Source organism: Pituophis catenifer, unplaced genomic scaffold (genome assembly GCF_029215685.1).
Source record: "Pituophis catenifer annectens isolate HBS135680 unplaced genomic scaffold, rPitCat1.0.hap2 SCAF_2, whole genome shotgun sequence".
Classification (NCBI taxonomy): Eukaryota; Metazoa; Chordata; class Lepidosauria; order Squamata; family Colubridae; genus Pituophis; species Pituophis catenifer.
This window is the reverse complement of record NW_027256882.1, coordinates 250,376,381-250,399,354: the sequence shown is the minus strand read 5'-3', so window position 1 is coordinate 250,399,354 and position 22,974 is coordinate 250,376,381. Positions and strand designations below refer to the sequence as shown.

Below are 22,974 nucleotides of genomic sequence, written 5' to 3'. Positions count from 1 at the left end.
AATATATTCTGATACTCTCCTATCCATTGTAATAATTGTTGATGAAGAGTTGTGAGTTAAAACCTGGAAGGTATAATATATGAAATTTAAAAGTATAAGAAAAAAGTTTATATACTTACTCTGGTTTGAGAATTTGAGAAAAAGTCTGACCGTTACTGTGGGAAAGTGCATTGCTTTCATTTTTCCATTCCCACATTTCTTTTTACTTATCATTCATCCTGACTCTGCTGTACATCATCATTTCACCATGAGTTTCTGTCAGTAACTTCTTTGAGTTCTTGTAACCTCTTCATTGTGTCAACAATGACATCAATCATCTAGTGACCTTTTCCCTCTTTCAGCCTCATTTTTTACTTGATTTCAATTTTTCCAAGTAGTAAGATCTTCTCCAATTATTGTTGTCTTTGCATTATGTATCTAAACTATTTAAGCTATTGCTTCATTATTAAAACTTATTAGTTCCTCATTTTATTTAGTAAGGCCATTAGAACTGTATTGCAAAAATCTGGACTGATACTGAGAGGCAGAAAAAAAATATCAAAAAAACTAATACTCTGTGTAGCAATTATTTGTCCTATTGTTCAGTCAAGAGCCATAGGTTGTCCACTCCACACTCTGCCGGGATTTGTTTTAAATATGGTTTGAAAAACAAAACCCAGATCAGCCTGGTTCACATAAGGATAAGTGCCAAATCATGGTTTGTAAAGCACTGTGGCTGAGTTACCACATCATAATTAGTGAAACTAAACAAATCACAGTGTGGTTTAGTATGATACATAAACCCAGTCTTCCCTTACATGTTTATTTTCCTCATGTAATACTTTTTTATATAACATACAGAATAGCTTTTGGAATTATAATAATGTAAATATTTTCAGAATGTTATTTCAACTATTTCTTGGTAATGAAATATGCTGAATATTTTTCTTTCCTTTCTTTCTTCTCTTTCTTTCTTTCTTTCTTTCTTTCTTTTCTAGGATAGAAAGTTGCTACTTTATCTCAGGGAAATAATCTGCTGGATTTTTTTTCCACCAATGTAACAAATGAAAACAATGGGCAGATGATATCAGTTAAACTGCTTTTGGCAGCTGACTATCAGACAGCAAGCAACTACGTAAGCAATTTGCAATCCAGACTGCAAGGATTTTTACTATTCCAGGCACTGGAAATTATGTGCAGTGCCTGAGTACTCGGAGTAACTACAGTTTCTATGTAAATCACTTTAGGATTTATAATAATGTCTGTTCATGCCACAGAGAGTGACATTCCTAGATTTTTTGTGGGCGGTGAAGATGGGGAAGAACTTTTGGATCGTGCCAGATCTTCTGATTTTGTCTCCTTCTATGATCAGGATGATGATGATGATGAAGAGTATGATTCTGTACGTACTGTGTTTATTTTATTTTTATTATTTAAAACATTTATATATCTGCCCATAGTTTTGTCCTTAGACTTCATTATCTGGAGTTATCTAGGGATTTTAGTAATATGCTACAAGTGACTTACGTATCAGAGTTTGGAAGACTGTTTAAAATTAAGTTTTGTTTTTTGTTTTTTTAAATGGACTTTTGATTGTGCCACAGAAAAGTAAAATCTAGTATCTAAAATTAATCTGATTCCTATAGTATCAAAACATGTTACTCATACTTTGCATAAAAAATAGTTTCTTTTTTGTTGCAAGTAGTTCAGATTTCTCCTCCATTTGTGGAGTTAAGTAGTGTAACTGGCATTAAATACAAACTATGTAGCTACAATTCAACAATGCTTCTTACCATAACTTTACTATAACTCATTACAAGTCCCATTAAAGGGTGGTTCTACAGATTGTGCTTTCTATAATTTAATAACCTAATGCACTGAAAGATGTTTTCACTTTCAAGTGGTAACTTCAAATTTATATAATATTTTTAAATCTTGTGAAATGGGCATTATTGTTTTTTTCTTTATGCAAGAAGTATTAAAACATTTTTCTTCTTTCTTAATTTTACTGTATATGTTATGCAAAATTAAGCACTGATTTCCAATTCATATTTTATTCTTAATAAACACATGAACCTGATAATAGAATCATGAAATTTGTTTATCAAACAAGGATAGAAACATTCCCTTAATTGATAGCATAATTGATCTTAACAATTATCATTTTTCTTAGCCACCAGAAAGACAGATCATGGTTGGAATATGTTCTATGGCAAAAAAATCAAAATCAAAACCAATGAATGAAATCCTTGAACGGCTTTCCATGTTTAAATATATCACAGTAGTGATATTTGAAGAAGATGTAATTTTGAATGAACTGGTGGAAAACTGGCCTTTATGTGATTGTCTCATTTCTTTTCATTCTAAAGGTGATTGCTGTTTATTCAGAACAATATAAAATTTTTCACACTCTGAGACATTTGGTTACAATTTTATTGTATTGTATTGTCTATTTTTAATAATATTGAATAGTGTTATTGAAATCTTTCTTACACTGAACTATATTTAAAGAATAATGTATCGGAATTATCTAGTGATATGTAAGAGTCCAGTGTTTCAATATAAATGCAGCATGGACTGATTAACATTACAATGATGAAAAATGACATTGGTCCACTTTACACAACAGTTAAAAACACTTAATCTTAGAAACAATTTATGTCAAATTATGCTAATGCTAATTTTGGAAGTAAGTACATAGTGCATGGAAACATGTATAGCAAAACCTTTTGAGCCTTCCTTTAAAATTGATTTAAATTATTTTTTCTGCTATTATTTATTTCCCCATTATTTTGTTGTTTTGCTATTTAAACAGTATTGGAATTCTAGTGAATGCTTAATCACCCTAATATTTTGTCAAAAATGAGTCCAATTCAGTGAAATTTACTTTAAATTATTGTAATGTTATTTTCCCCTTGACTTTAAAAAAATATGTTAATTAAATACTAGATTGCTGATTTTCTGTTGTATTTGAATTGATAGTTAACTGATATAGGATTCCTGATGTTTCAGTTGAACAAAATGGTGTAAACAAAATAAAGGGGAAAGCTTTTAAAATAGCTATGAAACTAACCCAGGTGATTATACAGATAAAGGAATTTAAAATAATTTGTAAAATTTATCTAGAATGTATCAATTGTGAAATTCCAATTATAAGTTGTAATTCTTATGCATTTAAGAACTATGTAAAAAATAAATATATATTTTCCCTACTACATTTTGTTTAGGATTTCCATTGGACAAAGCAGTTGCCTATTCTAAACTCAGGAATCCATTTGTTATTAATGATTTGAATATGCAGTATCATATACAAGACAGGTAAATAAATAACTTAGCCTCCTAGATGTAAACGCCTGTTTTGGTATTTTTCTTGCATTTTGTTAACTGCAAACCTGAAGTGTACTTCTAGTGTACCAGGCTGATCAAGGTAGAAGTTACTGTATTTGTAAAGAATATCCTCCTATTAAAAGTACATCTGAAAATGTTTAATTTTCAAGTTTACATTTTTCAAGGTATGTATTTTGTTTGTCTTTATTATGTTTTATTAACATATTATTATGTTTATTTAGTAAACATAAGATCCTTTTTTCTCAAGGATCTTTAGTGTTTCTAAATGATTCCTCCTCTTCTTTTTTTCTTTTGATTGTACACATTCATATGAATGTCCTTGACAAGGCCATATCACTGTGTTATTCCTACTATCAGCATCAAGCTGTTGCAGAGGAAGTGCAGATTTTCTAGAATGCAGCAATTATCTTCAGTGAGAATTTGATCTTGGTAATGCTAACCTGAAGAAATAAGTGCTCAAATTCAGTTGTACAATTATCCTGTAATCTGATTGTCCTGCATCAAAATGCACAGTATCTTGGAAGAGGAGGCTTTTTTATAATTCCCACCATCACATTTTCTTTCTCTTGTGCAAATAGGCATGTATAATGCATTAAAACGGAATTATAAATATACTGTGTCTAGGACTAGAGACATGATGGTGAACCTATGGCACGTGTGCCACAGATGGCACGCGGAGCCATATCGGTGGGCACGTGAGCTCAGCTCCAGCACGCATGCGCACACCAGCCAGCTGATTTTCCGGCCTTCCGGACCCACCGAAAGTAGGGAAACTTTCCTGCTTCCGTAGGGCCTGTGGTGGTGGGGAAGGCCATTTTTGCCCTCCCCGGGCTCTTAGAAAGGCTCTGGAGCCTGGAGAGAGCAAAAAACAGGCCTATCGGACCCACCATACCGTCACGTGCCAAAAGCGGGGGTCGCGCGTGCATGCATGGGGGCAGGGCGCATAGAATTATGGGTATGGGCACACACGTGTGTGACACCCCCCCACCCTCCCGCACTCCACCCGCTTCTGGCATGCGATGGCAAAAAGGTTAGCCATCACTGGACTAGAGATTCTACACTTTGCAACATTTTGTTCCAGGTCCCATTTTTAATAGTGTAACTTTCTAATTAGACATTTGTTGCAACTTTACATAAAATTGTCTGACTATCCTGTGATTTTAATTAGGAATTATTTTCCTGTTTTTCCAGTAATTGCCATGTTTTGTGGGATATATTATTTCTTTTCAGGAGAGAAGTTTATGGCATCCTTAAAGATGAAGGCATTTTACTTCCTCGTTATGCAGTCCTAAACCGGGATCCAAATAATCCCCAAGGTAATTATTATATTGGCATTTCAAAGTACTCATCTACAAACAGTTGTTCTTGTCTGTTTAATAAAATGTTATTTTTGTGACTATAATCAGCATAGGAATTGGGAGTGGAAGGTCACATGGGTGTCTTTGTTACAAGGTTAAAAAGAAAAAGAACTATGTAACTGATAGTATGTGATAGTTGTTTTTTTTAAACCATCCACTGAATCCAATGGAACTTCAAAATAAAGTTCTATAGGAATTTACTTCATAAAAATATTTAATTTCATTTTCTTTTGCTAGACTTGCTAAACAAGCTGTTATTTCAGTACAATGGTTTATTTCAGAAAACTTTAGAAGTAGATGCTTGTGTCAAAATGATTCGTGTTTTATGGGTATATTCTTTTCCATAGACTAAACTGTCCTTTAGTTAGGAAAAATCGGTTCCATTGCTCCTTTTATATCCTTCAATGTTCAGTTTCCTATAATATCTAGGTCAAATACAGAAAATATCATACGTTTTGATGGTATTTGCTGATTTATTTTGTTTTTAGGCACTTATTTATTTTGGCCCCCAACACTCTTAATGTTTTGTTTGTTTGTTTGTTTGTTTATATTTGCCGATAGCCGTCATTTCTGTTCTGGGGAAGAGGGACTCAGTTAAAATGTTAGTTTCCCAAATAACACTTTAAGGCAATGTAGCTAAAATCAGGTGCATTTTATCCACAACACTCAACTGCATTATGGTTACAAGCAAACTGCATTTTATCAACAGCTTGTTCCTTATGAACAATGAAACTGCAAATCATAAATGTATGTTTTGTTTTTAGGTTGTCGTATCATTCATTCTTGGTGTCCCTTTTAAATGTAACAAGAGAGGGAACCTATGTCTTCTGATTTTCCTTTTCTGGCTTGTGGCCAAAAAGGCTATCACCTATTCAAACAACATAGCAATCTAAAAGTAGTCAGTAGATAATTGTATCCATGTTGTTGCTGGAAAGAGAAATCTTTTGGCACACTGATTGTTGTCCAAATGTGTTCTATGTGAAGTAAAATTTGGCAGTGCAGGCAATTTAGACTATTCTGTCTGCTCTTTCTAATATCTTTCTAATCTTGTTCTTCCATACCATTTACTACTAGGCATCGTTTCTAGAGCTATTCATGCTTTCAGAATTATTTGGAAAAGATACTTTCATTTGCACAACAAAAGTATTGTTACATCTCTGTAAAATAACCACATCTTTTTTCAGACATGTCTGAAATTTGGGGCGGGGGGAGATATGACTGTTTAATGAGTCACTGTATCATAGCATATGAAGAATCAGCTAAGCTTCAATAAATGCTTAACAGGTCCCATTACCATTTTCTTCCACAACCTCCCTTCTTTGCTTTTTAAAGCTCTTCCTGCAATTCTTCTTCAACTCATTCTGATTTGCCTCTCCTTCCCAAGCATTATCATGGTCCTATTTCTGTCCCATTTGTTCTGCCTTGTGACTTCCCACTTACTTTTTCTGTTTGTTTGCTTGATTTTTATGGTAGTGATAATAATAGTACACTTTAAAGCTGGGAAGAAATATTTATTTGCACTTCGAAATTGATTTATGATAATAACTAGGGAAACAGAGTAAAAAGATAATCTGTACATACATTTACAACTATATACATATTCTGTAAATCCCTACGTAGGCCTCAGCAGGGGCAAAAAATTGCTTCTCCCTGGCTTAGTTGAGTTCAAAGTTGCTAAAGTTCATGGGTTCAAATACATTTAGAGATTTTCTTGTCTTAATTTATAATGGATTTTTTATCTGTGACTGAAGCCTGAAGTCTGCATTTATTTATGTTCTTTTTCCAGAATGCAATTTGATTGAAGGAGAAGATCATGTGGAAGTAAATGGGGAAGTTTTCCAAAAGCCATTTGTGGAAAAACCAGTTAGTGCAGAGGACCACAATGTGTATATTTATTATCCAACATCTGCTGGTGGGGGAAGTCAGAGGCTCTTTCGGAAAGTAAGACTAATATAAATTACACAAATCTAGTTTGCCCTTTCTTGTAAATATTCTGTGATTATGTGGTGATGATTGGATTGAAAAGAGTAGCATTCCATTCTGAGAGTTATTTTGCAAATTGCATTATTTGAAGAATTACAGGTAATTTGTATTTCTGGGCTTCATAATTAGAGGTGGGATAGAATGAAGTGGAAATAGTGGATATAAAAAATGGCTGCTAAATACATCATAGTAGAGTTGATCTGTAAACAAGTGATTAGATTATAGTTTAGTTTAGATTTCATTTTATAGTCCTTCTTTCTGCAAAAAGAAATTTTATTGAATGTATTCCCCTCCCCACTATACAAATAAAGAAAATATTAGGAATACATCAATTATAGCATGATTCTCAACCTGTGGTCCACTGATCCCTGGAGGGGCATGATGTCATCACAAGGGGTCTGTGAAGGCTTGAAGAAATATTATGATTTAAATCTTGAGTTAAGTTTTGATGGTCCATGGCCATGATCCGTGGCCACACAAGGTATTTAAAGGGAGTTTGTGAAGAAAATGTTGAGAACCACTGAATTACAGTATTCCTATCAGCCTGATGAGTGCTTTTTACCTTTCTCCCATAACAGGTTCAAGATGAAGAAATTATTTTAAAGTAAATTCTCTCTTCATAACAGGATAAAATATGCTATTCTCAACTTCTTTTCTTCATCTGAACATTTCCAAATGATTTTTAAAGTTTCACAACTCCAAGGAGCAGGGTTTCCTTAAATCTGAGCTGAAGAGGGAGGGGGAAAGAGTGAGTTTCTTTTTAAGAATAGTGATTTTGTTTTATTCAGAAAAATGAAATAAAAATAAAGGATAATGTTAACAATAGGGTAAAAAATAGGTATACTGTATGTAATGAAGCATGACATTAAAAGTATCAGTCATGTACTATCAGTCAATCCAATAATACTGAGAGGAGAACAATTATAAGGGTTGAAATGAGGGGTCCTTGGTGCTCTGAGCTTGATTGTTTTCTTATAGATGTTTCATTACCCAAACCAAGTAACATTATCAATGTTACCGTGTTTCCCTGAAAATAAGACCCTGTCTTATATTTTTTTGAATCCTGAAATAAGTGCTTGGCCTTATTGCCATGCGCTCAAAAGCCTGATTGGGTTTATTATCAGGGGATGTCTTATTTTGGGGGAAACAAGGTAATAGGGAGTGGGGTTTGGTCACATTTTATACTCCATGGCCTTTCCTCTCAGTGTTGGGAGTGGTCTTGGTGATTCTTTATTGGATTGTTTACTGTTAGCTTATTTGTGGTATTGTTTAATGCTTGATTGGTGGTCTGATATCAATCTTGGTGTTAATCTCTGCTCATCTGGGAGTTGATTGTTGGTGGGGAGAATCAGCCAAGGTCAACCCCCTCAATCCAATAATAGGAATTTCTAAAAAAAATTAAATAGTATTTGAGACCCTGGCTTTGTTCCAAATAACTCCTCTGCTCTCATATCAATTGCTAAGCCACTTAAAATGCCTTCAATCAAAGATAAAGCCAAAGTTTTTTCTAATTGCCTCTTTCCATTTATTAAATGCAGTTAAGATTGAAGAGTGAGCTGTGATCTTTTTCAGAAGGAGAGATTAAAAAATACTCTGATTTATAAATTTAGATATCTCAGGAAACCTTCCTAAAAGCAATTTTTTTTTTCAGTTTGCACAACCAGTGTATTTTCCTTTTTTCTTCCTATCCTGTCACGGTATAGTATGGTAAGAATGTTGTATTTTGTTTTTATAAACATTTATAAATATAGTTGTACTCCCTTCAAAGGAGTTTTTAAGAAGGAAAAATGTGTGTGAGTATTTTTAGCATAAATTAACATTGATGGAAATAATGTATTTCAGATTGGTAGCAGAAGCAGTGTTTACTCTCCTGAAAGCAACGTGAGAAAAACTGGTTCATACATCTATGAGGAATTCATGCCTACAGATGGTACTGATGTGAAGGTATAATTTGCATATTTAGGTTTAATTTTGGGACAGTCAAAATGATTAAGGAACTTAGCAACTCTGTGAAACAATTATTACTGCTAAAGTATTGCTGTAATTAAATGTGAAACAGTTACATGCTTTTTCTTCCGTGAAAATTAATTGTTCCTAAAGAAAATTAAAAATATATTTTGAAGAGCATGAGAGTGCAAATGAAGTATGTCTTTTGAATTGTTGAAATAGTTACATTTTTCCCTGTGTTGCACAGCTGCATATAACCTGCTCCCCGGTTTGTAAAAAAAATAAATAAATATTAAGGTATATTATAGCATAAAATACAATGAAAATAAAGATTAAAAGGGAGAAGAGTGCAGGATTAAAAAAGGAGAGAAAAAAAATATGACCTTTCTATTATCAAATAGTTGTACAGTAGTCTCAGTGATTTGATAACTTTCTACACTTAGTTGCCTCTCTGAATTACTTATCTTTCTTTGAATTACCTGAATGATTTGTTCTCTTTGCTCCTTTTTGGACAAATTTGGAACAGTTGTTTTATAAAGTGAATTATTATATCTAAATACTCCAGAATAATTTTTACAATCTCTGTCTGGCCTTTGATATTGCTTGATCTTCTATTCTTTAGTTCCTTCTTCTGGTCAAAGAATATAGGACACACTATAGCCTTCTAAGGGATGCGGTGGCTCAGTGGCTAATACGCTGAGCTTGTCGATTGAAAGGTCGGCAGTTCAGCAGTTTAAATCCCTAGTGCCGTGTAACGGGGTGAGCTCCTGTTACTTGTCCCAGCTTCTGCCAACCTAGCAGTTCGAAAGCACATAAAAAATACAAGTAGAAAAATATCTTTGGTGGGAAGGTAACAGCGTTCCGTGCGCCTTTGGCGTTTAGTCATGCCGGCCACATAACTACGGAGATGTCTTCGGACAGCACTGGCTCTTCGGCTTTGAAACGGAGATGAACACTGCCCCCTAGAGTCAGAATGACTAGCACATATGTGCGAGGGGAACCTTTACCTTATAGCCTTCTATAGCTAAGTGCTCTCTCACCATGCCTGATCTGGCAGTTTTCCTGTGCACTGCTCCCACTATCCATGAATGGGTTAAATCCTTCAGCCTTTGGCAATAACTGAGTGAGAGCTAAACTTCCCTTTCCTGCTGCCACGCCACGCCCCCAATCACATGATCCCCAGTCTTCACTCAGTTGTTGGCAAACGCTGAAGTGTTTTTCAGAGCTCTTAGATTATTTTCTAAAGTTTTCCTTTTCCTGAGAGCTTTCGTGTTGGGTTTTACTTTATTTTTGATTATTTGATTTTTACCAGGGATTGCTGCCTTCGAGGCACAGAAAGGAGGATCGCCTCGTCAGCTGAGTGGCGGCATCGGAGCTCCAACCGCCCACGCCTCAGCGCTCGGCAGCTGCTTCGCTTCCTTGCCGGTCTGCACCTCGCACAGAGCGAGCCCGGCTCACATTTCAGCAGCGGTGGGTGGCTGGACTCAGCAGCCATCCGTTATCGCGGCTTCTCACCCGGCGCACAAGGGAGCAGCGGAGGTTTTAAAAAGACAAGCGGAGAGCGGAAATTTGTCAGTGGAGCGGCGGTGAGGAAATCAACCCCCCCTTCCCTTGTTGTGAGGAGCCTCCTCGGGCCATTTTGGGCTGTGCGTGGCATGTGGTAGGACCCTCGGGCCGCCACTGTGAGATCGCAGCTTCTCCAGCCCCTTGGATTTCCGCACCAGGTGCGGCCGCCATCTTGGTGGACCCTCGGGCCGCCATTTTTGTCACCTCATTGCCGCCAGCTCCTATTAAATCAGCAGTTTACAGCCTGCTTGCTCCTGGACTTTGAGGGGTGAATCTCATCAACTGCGGAGTTATTACTATTAAGGGCAGTTTGGGGACCTTCGGGCCTCATCTACCTAGAAGCATAGGAGCAATCTACTCGATCCACAGGCCCAAGGCAAAAATTACCAGGGGGGACAGCTCTCATCTTATACTAAACAATCATGTCAGATTCCCCTCTCTCCTCTGACCTGGAGTTTGGAAACAAGCCCACCTCGCAAGGGGGCAAAATCTACCAGAAAGCACTCGGGGAAGTGGGCGGAGTCCAGCTGCAAAGCCAGTGCAGAAAAGGCGCCTCCCACGCAGGACAAGGATGCCCTAAGACGCCATAAGGCAGTAGAACGCCTGTGTGCAAAGGCTTAGAAAGCAGCGGTGGCAACACCAATTCAGGAGCCTGGTTTGCCTAAAGCTACACCTCCGGCACTGGGGGGACAGAGCCCGAAATTACAAGTCTGGCTGATTTGGCCTTAACACCGGCAACCCCAGACCCATCCAAGTCGGGCCAAGCATTATTCCGTACCAAAGCAGTTTCACTTTCGTTGCAGAGGCAACCTTTACACCAACAGCAGCTGGCCTACGAACACCAGAGGGGCCCCTGCCAGCAACTTATCTGGATTTTCAGTCCATGTTTTCAACTGCATTATCATCTTTCCTGGCTGCAGGATTGCAGCAGACCGCAGGGGTTTTCCCACAGCCGTTGGCGGCCCAGGGGGCACCACAGCAACAGCAGGCTCAACCTCGCAAACTCGAGCATCTTCTTCAGAAGACTCAGATCAAGCAGAGGAGGGGCCCAAGGACATCGAGTTCTCAGAGGACAAGGGCTTGATGCCCGATACGCCAGCTTTCACGGGTCTGTTCTGCCCTGCCTTGTTCAAGTCTCTCCTCCATAAGGCGCGTCTCACGACTAATTTGGGAGTGCCTGGGGAGGTCACAACAACTTCGCCTTCGACCGCGGGTCTCCACGATGCGCTCTTCAAATCTTCCAAGCCGGAAAAGGACTGTATCCCCTGCCCACAACTGTTCTTGAACATAATCCAGAACCCCTGGGGGCAGCTGGCTTCCCTAACGACTCCAAGCAGCTTGGACAAGAAGCTCTACTGCTCAGCCCAGGAACTGGAGGACTTATTGGCACTGCCATCGGTGGACCAGCCAGTAGCGACCTTGTCATCTTCCTCAATGATTTCCACGGATGTCTTGGACGGCCTCAAAGCTGAGGACAAAAGGACAGAGTGGGCTTTTCGCAAGTCACATCAGGCGGTGGCTTGGGCGATTAGATCAGCAACAGCAACTTCCTTTTTCAACAGGGCATCCCTCATTTGGCTACGCCAACTACAGGAAAGACTTCCTCCCGAGGACACCAGGCTATATCAAGACATAAACAAGATTGTAGCTGCCACTGAATAAGCCGTAGATGCATCCTTAAATTCCGCGAAGTTTGCCTCAAGGGCACTTGCCTCGACTGTCACGACAAAAAGACTGTTTTGGCTACGTCCCTGGAAAGCCGACCTTAAGGCGAAATGGAAGTTGGCCGCAGCCCTGTATAAAGCTCCCGAACTATTCGGGGCAGCTTTAGAACCCGTCCTAGTCGAGGACAAAGACAAGAGGAAGGTACTCGCGTCGGCTTACCGCTGGCAGGAGTGCAGATACACACCATATACTCACCAGCAGCCCTTTCGTCTCAACTCAGGGCCCAGGGGGCCCCCATCACAGCACACTCAATTTCAGAGCGGCGATAGACAGCAAGACAGACACCAATTTCAAGACCATGGCTGGTCCCAACAATCCAAAAGACCCTTTCAGGGGTCCGGGTTCAAAACCACTAGGAGGGGGAAGTGACGCCCGAGCTGCGGGTCCCATCGGTGGGAGACTCCACTTCTTCCACCAGAAATGGGCCTGGTCAACAGCGGACTTGTGGGGGCAGCGCACAATTTCATCGGGGCTCTCCATATAATTCTCCGGACCTCTGTCGCTTTGTACGTTGCCCGGTTCCACACTCCAAGGAGCTCAGACTCCTGATGGCGCAAGAGATCACACACCTGCTCGAAATAAGGGCCATAGAACCAGTGCCGTCAGATCAACACGGCTCCGGGTTTTATTCAATCCTCTTCCTGGTACCCAAGAACTCTGGGGGTTGGAGGGGCATCTTAAACCTAAAATGGCTGAATCGGGCGGTCCAGTACCGCAGGTTCAAAATGCACTCCTTCAGATGAATTCTAGCAGGAGTGAGAAAGGGGGACCTGCTCCAATCGGTCAACCTACGAGAAGCCTATTTGCATGTGCCCATTCACCCCAACCACCGTCAGTACTTGAGGTTCGAGTTTGCGGGTCAGCACTTCCAGTACCGCGCAATGCCTTTCGGACTCTCATCAGCACCTCACACCTTCACCAAGTTGATGGCGGTAGTGGTGGCCACACTCCAAGCAATTCCAGTGCGAGTTCTCTGTTACCTCAACGACATTCTGATCCTCTCGTCGTCACACGACCAGGTGGGCAGAGACATGAATCTGGTTCTGAAAGCTTTCCAAGACCATGGCTTCATGATCAACTTCGAGAAAAGCCAGCTGCAGCCTTCCACCCGACTTCTTCACCTGAGGGCGGAGATAGACTCAGCCAAAGGCCAGGTATTCCTGTCCCCATTCCTGTCCCCATTCGAGACCTAATCCAGCAGGTCTTGACACGGGGGAGAGTTCCCTTACTGCAACTATCATCCCTACTCTGGAAGATGGTCTCCTGCTTCGGCATCGTTCCATGGGCATGCAGACACTTACGGTCTCTACAATGGTTCCTACTCCCCTTCCAAAGGTTGGGCAAAGCCAACTCGAAACACAAGGTGATCATACCTTCTCAAGTTCGTCTCTCCCTCAGGTGGTGGACATCTCCCTTGGTCCTCAAGGGCTGTGAATTCCTAGACCCGGACAGGTTGATACTCACCACAGACGTAAGTCTTTGGGGGTGGGGCGCTCACCTTCGCAACCTAGTGGCGCAAGGCCAGTGGTTCCGATGCGAAAGTCACAGCAGCATCAATCTCCTGGAGCTCTGGGCGATCAAACTGGCTCTACGACAGTTTCAAGCTGCAGTACAAGGCCATCTTGTCCTGATCCTGACGGACAACATCTCGGCAAAGGCTCACGTGAACCGAGGGGGGCATGAGGTCCCGCGCGCTGATGTTCGAGTCCGAGGCTCTGTTCACCTGGGCGGAAACACATCTGCTCTCGATCAGGGCAGATCATATCTCGGGATCGACCAATGTCAGAGCGGACTGGCTCAGTCGGGAACTGATAGATACAGCAGAGTGGCAACTCCATCCCCACCTATTTCGGGACCTCTGCTCCCGGTTCGGGACTCCGGAGATAGATCTGTTCGCAACTCCGGCCAATGCACAGTTGCCGCGCTTCATATCTCGTTACCCAATGCCACAGGCGGAGGACTACGATGCAAGGGGCCCAGCGGCCTGTTATACGCCTTCCCGCCAATCCCTCTCCTGCCATGTCTCATTCAGAAGCTACTGGCCGAGAAAGCCAATCTACTACTAGTGGCTCCCAATTGGCCTCGAAGAACGTAGTATGCCGACCACGTAGCACTATCCATAAGCCAACTGTGGCTGATTCTGCCACATCAGGTAGAGCTCTGCCAGGGGGCGGTCAGTCATCCAGAACCTCAGTGGCTTCAATTGGCCGTTTGGCATTTGAGAGGGTCATTCTAAAGAGGGACAAGTTGTTGGATAGGGTCGTCAGCACTATCCAGGCGGCCAGACGGCCCTCGACGGCTCGCATATATGAGGCTTCATGGCGGGCGTTCTGTCGCTGGTGCTCCCAACACCATGTGGACCCGATAGCTGCAGCGGTTCAAGACATCCTCGAATTCCTACAGACTGGTCTGGACAACAGGCTGGCCCCAGCTACCCTAAGACGTCAGACAGCGGCCTTGTCTATGGTCATCTCATGTCCACCGTACCAGTCACTGTCACATCACCCACTCATCGGGGTTTTTGCATGGCGCCACAAATCTACGCCCCCCACAGTACACCGTTATCCGTCGTGGGATCTTCCACTGGTGTTGCGGGCCCTGATGTCCCCCCTGTTTGAACCGTTGGGCTCAGTCGCTCTCAAGTACTTATCCTTTAAGGTGACTTTCCTTCTGGCCATTACCTCAGCTAGGAGAGTCTCAGAGCTTGCGGCACTTTCAGTCAGAAGGGATCTTTGCATCTTCAGAGACACCACGGTGATCCTGCGCCTAGACCCTTCGTTCATCCCCAAGGTGAATTTCTGGTTTCACCGGGCTCAGGAGCTCATCTTGCCGGATTTCTGCCTGTCCCCTCGCAAGCACAGGGAGAAACAATGGCATACCCTCGATGTTCGTCGCGCCCTTCGCCTATATATTCACAGGACTGCGGCATTCCGCCGTACGGAAGCACTCTTGGTATCTTTCAACCCAGCCTCCATGGGCCTGAAGATCTCAGCCTCCACGGTGAGCAGGTGGATTAAGGCCTGTATTGCTTTGGCATACAACTTGAACTCCAAACCACTGCCCGGAAGGATTCTACTGCACTCCACCTGCAGTGCGGCTACGACGGCGGCCTGGGCAACACAGGCGTCAGTAGCAGATATTTGCAGAGTGGTGACTTGGTCTTCGTTGTCACCGTTCATTCGCCACTACAAAATTGACGCTTATAACTCGGCAGAGACGTCCTTCGGCCGCAGGGTACTTCAAAGGGTTTTGGCAGAGGAGGACACTGGAGGCAGTCAGCTTCCCGCCTGTGGGGTTTGAGCTTGGGTATATCCCATTCATGGATAGTGGGAGCAGCGCACAAGAAAATGGACATTGTCTTACCTGAACGTCCCTTTTCTGGGCGCTGTGTACATTATCCATACCCTTCCCTTGGTTTTGGCTGTCTGCCTGGTGATCGTTCTCATTATTGCTGTTTGGTTATTAATAAAGTTATGTTATTTTACCTGACAAATTCTGGTCTGCTGCGCCTTTGTTCAGACTGGGGATCATGGGATTGGGGGCGTGGTGTGGCAGCAGGAAAGGGGAGTTTAGCTCTCACTCAGTTATTGTCAAAGGCTGAAGGATTTAACCCATTCATGGATAGTGTACGCAGCGTCCAGAAAAGGGACGTTCAGGTAAGACAACGTCCATTCTATTTACATTCTAGTGCATTAAAATTTGTTTCTTTTTTTCACTATGGAAATGTAAAAGCATAAATCAGGAGACTTGGAAATGGAACTGGCTACGACATGAAACTATACCTAATGCCATGTATTTAACCAAGATCTTTCCCTTTACCCTCCAATATAGGTGTATACTGTAGGTCCAGATTATGCACATGCGGAAGCACGTAAATCCCCTGCTCTGGATGGCAAGGTGGAACGTGATAGTGAAGGCAAAGAAGTGAGGTACCCAGTGATACTTAATGCACGGGAAAAGCTAATAGCTTGGAAAGTATGCCTGGCTTTTAAGGTAACAAGATTACAATAACATACATCTCAAAGCAAATTATCATTTTCTGAAATTATTGCCTATTCCAGGGGTCAGAACCCTTTTCAGGCCTTGGATACAATTGAATGATTTCACATGATGGGCCAGATAACCCTTTCCCCCCAGATGGTCAAATATCATGAAATTTAAAATGAGAATGGTAATCTCATAAGATACAGGCATTTTAAAAAAAAATGTTCAATTTTGCAAAATAGCACAATTATGATATGGCAAGCAGTTCGGCATTGGTAAGATCATATTGCTGACCCCTGGTATGAAAAATGTGCAGAAAATTGTTTTTGTTCTTTTTAATATAGAAGATATCCTGCTTTCCAATTATTACTGTTTTTTTCTGTGTTTCTTCCTCCTGCTTTGATCAGCTGAAAAAAATCTATTAATAAAATCTATAAACGAAAACTCTTTACATCGACATGGGAACAAGCCCCTATAAATAGATGTTTTGCATTTCTTAGAGCTGTTTCTACTGTTAACCTGTTTTATAAAGGTTTTTTGAAATTTCAGACAAGAATAGGAGAAGAATTTAGATGAATGTTAAAATTCAAAAAGATGCCTTTCCAAATGTCTGATTTAAACATAGATTAAGACAGGATAAATATTTAAAGAGATACAAGACAACAGAACACTATCCTGTGATATTTTAGATTAATAATATGTTTCTGCTACATAGTTACTGTGTTTTACATGTCTGTGGATAATATTTTGCAAGTTTTGAGCATGTTATTGCTTTCTCTGATAGCAAACAGTTTGTGGATTTGACTTGTTGCGTGCAAATGGGCAGTCCTACGTCTGTGATGTCAATGGCTTCAGTTTTGTGAAGAATTCTATGAAGTATTATGATGATTGCGCTAAAATCCTTGGGTAAGAGTTTAAAGAACTTGAGTGGGTTTGAGACACTATTATTGACCCATAAGGATCCTTGGTTTGACTTGAGTTCCAGATTTCTCCATTTCCCATGTTTGTCATTTTTGTGCTATAAAATCTCAATTAATAAAAAAAAATAATTTTCTAGTGATGCTTTGGGGGAACAATATTGGATAAAATCTCAGGAGGTCAACTTTTAAAAGAGTTATTAAGATGTGCTTACTTTGTGCAAACAAGTACATACATACATACATACATACATACATACATACATACATACATACATATATAATGTGACAATTGGACATTTTAGAAGTCTAACTTTGAAAGTGATTTTTGTGGAATAAGCAACTTCCATAGCTTATAGCTTTTGACTTCCTGACAGCCTTAATAAATATGTCTCACATAATCATTTTTAACCAGAAGTCTTAATTTGTCGAATGATAATGATTGGCAATTCTCAAAATTGTTCAGAGGAGTTTCTTTACTGAGGTGTAAAAAAGCTAATATATTTAATTATTAAAATTGTAGTTAGATATTATTGCTACAAATTATTTATTTCATGGCATGTAAATATTATTTAGATAAATTAAAACATTTTAATTCAAGAAATCATTTTCTTTTCCTCTTTCAGAAATATGGTTATGAGAGAACTTGCTCCACAATTTCAGATCCCTTGGTCTATACCTTTGGAAGCAGAAGATATTCCTATTGTGCCAACCACCTCAGGAACAATGTAAGAAGAAAATATTTGCATAAAATTGCACCAAGATTTTTTTTCTTATCCGTGTTAGGTTCTGTAAATATACATATTCCATAGATATAACTTGTCAGGCTCAAGAAACCAAGAACAACACAGGGATCTGCTCAGAGTAGTTTCTTTATTATTGCTCACCAATAACCAGGAATTTGGAAAGACTGAAGCACAATCTGCATAACTATTAGATAAACCTTGTGAAAGGTTAAGGAGGATCCTCTTCCTGCGTGCCAGAGATTCCAGGCTGACTTGCCTCTTTGTTCCTTGGGAAAGATCCCTTCCTCATACATCACATTCCACCACATAGCTATAGCAGAACAGCTGAGCCTATCAAGTGGAAAGCTAGATATCTCCAGTCCTCCTCCCCAAGTAGGCCTGTGGACTTCACATTATGGTTAAACCCTTTGCTTTAGGTTATGGGTTTGTAATTGTCTCACAACCTATACCCAGGGGTGTCAAACTTGCGGCCCATGGGCCGGATGCATTACATGCTGGCCCCGCCCACATCCGGTTTAGCGAAGGGGAAAAAAGTCACGATATGTCACGTGACGATGCGAGTTTGACATCTCTGACTTATATTGTGTAACTACATCTTAAAAATGGCAAAAAAATAAATGATGTTGATAATGTAAACTGCCCCTGTGTGACGTACAGTCATGAGGCTAGATGATGCAATCTTTCATTTTGTTCCCTCTGTAGAAAATAAACTATTCTTACAGGAGATAAAATGAAATTTTACTGGAAAAAGAAAAACCGTTGTGTTCAGAATCTAGAGCGTAAAATTCTAAGCAAAAATAATACTTTCTAATGATAAAGTCATGAATGCAGTCTGAAATACAGTTAATCCTTGGCTTACATGCCAGGGACTTCCAGTTTCCAGCAAAAAAACACCCATTGTGGGCAATGGGTTTGTTTAACAATCTTGTTGTTTGTGTAACAACTACCACAAAAAAAGATAAAATTGGACATATGACAACCTGCATGACATGACCATAATTCCAGAGTCAATTATGGCCATAAGTTGAAGACTACCTACACACAATACACAGTATGATAGGAAACTTTAGTAAAACACAGCAAAACAAAGATTACATTTAACACAATGTTCTTAATCATTTTACATATCATTTCAAAAGTAATAGTTACTCATATTCCCCAAAGCTCAAGGCTGCTGAAGAAAAAGACAACATCCAAATATTTCCCCTATTATTTGTGGTCTTTCAGCTTTTGCTCCCTTTGTTAAAAAGGCTCTAAATTTTACTATCTCTGGGTAAGAGATAATCCATCTTCATACATGATCAAAAGCAATGCCTCACTCAGATTGAATGTTTACTATCTAACACAAGGGTCACCCCCTGCAGTATTATAAACACAGACTTCTATTCACAAAAGTAATATTTTATGTTCAAGATCAAATGTTGCTACACTTGCAACAATTAAGAGTTTCTAACTTTCTTGAGTTCAGTGAAAATATTTCGAATGGAGTTTAGATCTCCAAACAAATGCATTTAAACTTGGGCCTCTACCCACTGCCCAGTGCCGTATTGAGTTCTTCCCCAATTCCCAAGCTTAACTTGTTGAAGGTAATCTTTTTTTTTTATTGCAAAAGTTTTACAATTACATTTTCACCCCTTTCCCCCCCCCTCAACCCACCCCAAACTTCCCAGCTTCCCTAACCCACCCTAACCCACCCCTCCCCCCGGACTTCCGCACAATATACTCATGTTAAGTAAAAAATAAATAAAAAAACCCCTCCTATATATAAAACTTGTATAAAACTTGAACCCCTCCTTCCCCCTTATAATTTTTCATCTTCATTACATTAAAAAAAATTCTATCATAATATAACATTTTCAAATAAAAGCTATTTGATATTTCCTAGTTTGATATTTGTTCTGAACATAATCTATCCACTTTTTCCATTCCCATTCATAAGTCTCTTGTGAACAGTCTTTTAAATATGCTGAAATCTTCGCCATCTCTGCAAAACTGGCCATCTTCAAAGTCCATTCCTCGATCGTGGGCAAAGCTTCATTCTTCCAGTATTTACCTATCAGTAGTCTCGCAGCTCTTATCATGTACAATATCAACTTTGTTTCACCCGAAGTAAAACCCTTAACTATACCCAATAAAAACAATTGTGGAGAAAATTGAATTTTTTTCTTCAAAACATTCTGCATGACCCACCAAATTTTTATCCAAAGAGCCTTAACTTTCCTACAAGTCCACCAAACATGATAATATGTAGCATCTAAATAATCACATCTCCAACATTTTGGCTGAACATTAGGGTACATACACGACAGTTTTTTGGGGTCTACATGCCATCTATAAAACATTTTATAAAAATTTTCCCTCAAATTCTACGACTGTGTGAATTTAACATTCTGAACCCAAATTTTTTCCCATGTTACCAACATCACTGGTTCCTCAAAATTTTGTGCCCACTTAATCATACAATCTTTAACCAATTCAGTTTCTGAATCCCTTTCTAACAAAACATTATAAAGCCTTTTAATATGCATTGGACCTTTCTCTTTTATGTGTCTAACCAATTCTTCCTCATGCAACATAATACCAGTTTTTTGGTCCTCTTTCCATCTCGATTGTAATTGATTATATTGTAACCAAGTTAAAGTAATCCCTTCGTCCAACAGTGTCTGTAATGTCTTCAACTGCCATCTACCCGCATCTGTAAAAAGAACCTCTTTGTATAAAAGCCCCCCGAGTGACATTATATTTGTATTCCACATAATATGACCAAGATCCAGCCATAACGGTATTTTATAATCCCATTTGAATCGGTGCTTCTTCCAAACTCTCATCAAAGAGTGTCTAAGTAAATGGCTTTTAAATACTTTATCCACTTTGTTGTCATAAAATAAATAAGCATGCCATCCAAATTCAAGATCAAAACTTTCTATATTCAGTATTCCAGTCTTTTTCCTTCCAAACCAATCACTTGCTAGAGTCAAAGCTGCTGCTTCATAATATAACTGTAGGTTTGGAAGTTTAAGGCCTCCTCTTTCTGGAACATCTTGCATAATTTTCAATTTCACTCTCGTTTTTTTCTCGTTCCAGACAAACTTATTCACTCCAGTTTGCCACACTTTCAGTTGTTTATCACTTTTAAGCACTGGAATCATTTGAAACAAAAAAAGAAATCTTGGCAAAATGTTCATCTTAACTGCTGCTATTCTTCCAAGTAAAGACAGCTGCAGTTTTTTCCAAGTCTCCATATCTTTCTGCACCTCTCGCCACAACACCTCATAATTATTTTGAAACAGTTTCATATTTGATTCTGCAACCTGAACTCCTAGATATTTTACCTTTGGTACAATCTCGAAACCTGCCCTCCTTTCAAGCTCGTGTTTACGATCTTGTGTCATATTTTTAGCTATCATCTTAGTTTTTTTCTGGTTCAATCTAAAACCTGAAACTTTACCGTAGTCTTGTATAATGCCCTTCATCTGGATTATTGATTCCATTGGCTGTGTTAGGGTAACGACCAGATCATCTGCAAATGCCTTTATTCTATAATCCTCTTGCCTTATCATTATACCTTTCAAGATATTAGAGTCCCGTATTGTATTTAACAAGACTTCTAGTGTTAGAATAAATAGCAATGGGGATAACGGACATCCCTGTCTTGTTCCTTTTTGAATTTTAAACTCTGTTGTCAAATTTCCATTAATAATAATCTGTGCCTTTTGCTCTTGGTAAATTGCTGAGACCGCTTGTATAAGTTGGTCCCCAAAGTCCATCTTTTTTAAAGTCTTTAATAGAAAATTCCAATCCACTCTATCAAAGGCCTTTTCCGCATCCAAAAAGACCAGCACTGCAGGTACCTGTTTATTCCTCTCAAGATATTCCAATAAGTCTATTACTTGCCTTACATTATCCTTCATGTATCTACCCTCGATAAATCCCGCTTGATCATCATGAATCACCTTTTGGATTACTGGCATCAGCCTGTTGGCTAGTACTTTTGCATAAATTTTATAGTCAGTGTTCAGTAAAGATATTGGTCTATAATTCTCCGGTTTTTTAGGACCTGCTTGCTCTTTTGGTATCAAAGAAATATAAGCTGTTATCCATGATGGGGGTATTTTACCCCCTTGTTGAATATTACAAAATAAATCTCTAAGTTGTTCCACCATTTCTGCTTGTAAAGTTTTATAATATACTGCAGTCAATCCATCTGTTCCAGGAGCTTTAGCTGTTTTTAGTTGTTTAATTGCTATCATTATCTCCTCCTCTGTTATAGGATAATTCATTCTTTCCTTTTGTTGGTCAGTAATTTTTGTAACTCTTTTATTATCTAAATATTTTTCTATAAGTCCATTCTGCACATCATCTTTAGCATATAATTTAGTATAATAGTCCACAAAAGCTTCTTTGATTAATTTTTGTTGATAGATTTCTTTCCCTCCAATATCAATATTATCAATAGTCCGTATACTCTGCTTTTTTCTTAATGTATAAGCCAACCATCTGCCCGGTTTATTGGCATTACAAAATGTATTATGCTTCGCATATTGTAAGTTTGTTGCAACTTGTTCCGCCATAAGCATTTGAAATTGGTCTTTCAAAAGTTTTATAACACCACGTATTCTTTCGTCTGTTGGATTTTTAATAAGTAACTGTTCTTTGTTCTTTATTTCTACTTCCAATTCAGATCTTTTTTTTTGTCGAATCAATCTATGTTTAGAGTTCATATAAATAAGCACCCCTCTCATATAAGCTTTGCTCGCATCCCACACAATTTCAATTGGAGTACCTTTATTCAAATTTATTTCAAAAAATTCTTTCAAATGCTTTTTAAGTTCTATTATGTTTTTTTCATATCTGAACAAGTTTTCATTCACTCTCCAAGAACGTCGCTCAGTCTTACCCATCTCGATTTCTATCCATACTGAGCTATGGTCGGACAGAGTTCTTGGAAAAATCTTTGTTCTCTTTGTCTTAACAAGTAAATCATCTGACAACAAAATAAAGTCAATCCTAGAGAAGGATCCATGTCTGTCGGAAAAAAAAGTATAATCCAATTCTTTTGGATTATGTATTCTCCAAATATCTTTTAATTCCAAGTCTTCTTTCATGTCAAAAAAAGTCTGTGGTAGTCTAATCCTGGATTTCGCCAAACTCTTTTTATCTAGTTTAGAATCAATTACTCCATTCCAATCTCCCGTTATTAAAATAGATCTATAGTCCCATTGCAGTATTTTAGTATGTAACATTTTATAGAAATGATCCTGTTGTTGGTTGGGAGCATAAATTCCAATCAAAAGAATTTGACCATTTACTGTAAACAATTCAATTGCTATAAACCTACCATCTTCATCTGCTTCTATGATTTTAGCTGTTAGTCTTTTGTTTACATAAATAACCACACCATTCTTTTTTTGCAAAGTTGAA

At 39.2% G+C, this 22,974-nt stretch overlaps 1 protein-coding gene across 8 annotated transcripts in view; it reads left to right on the top strand.

Moving 5' to 3' along the window:
- The first annotated feature begins 1,237 nt into the window (after nt 1–1,237).
- The window catches only part of PPIP5K2 (diphosphoinositol pentakisphosphate kinase 2), a 60,328-nt gene continuing 38,591 nt past the window's right edge, over nt 1,238–22,974 (top strand). For all 8 annotated transcript variants that reach the window (XM_070938749.1, XM_070938748.1, XM_070938756.1 and 5 more), the window contains exons 1-9: nt 1,238–1,381; nt 2,153–2,348; nt 3,207–3,297; nt 4,558–4,643; nt 6,472–6,626; nt 8,511–8,612; nt 15,738–15,899; nt 16,675–16,796; nt 17,434–17,535. In XM_070938749.1, coding sequence (XP_070794850.1) covers nt 1,238–1,381; nt 2,153–2,348; nt 3,207–3,297; nt 4,558–4,643; nt 6,472–6,626; nt 8,511–8,612; nt 15,738–15,899; nt 16,675–16,796; nt 17,434–17,535 — 1,160 coding nt within the window. The remainder of the gene's footprint in view (nt 1,382–2,152; nt 2,349–3,206; nt 3,298–4,557; nt 4,644–6,471; nt 6,627–8,510; nt 8,613–15,737; nt 15,900–16,674; nt 16,797–17,433; nt 17,536–22,974) is intronic.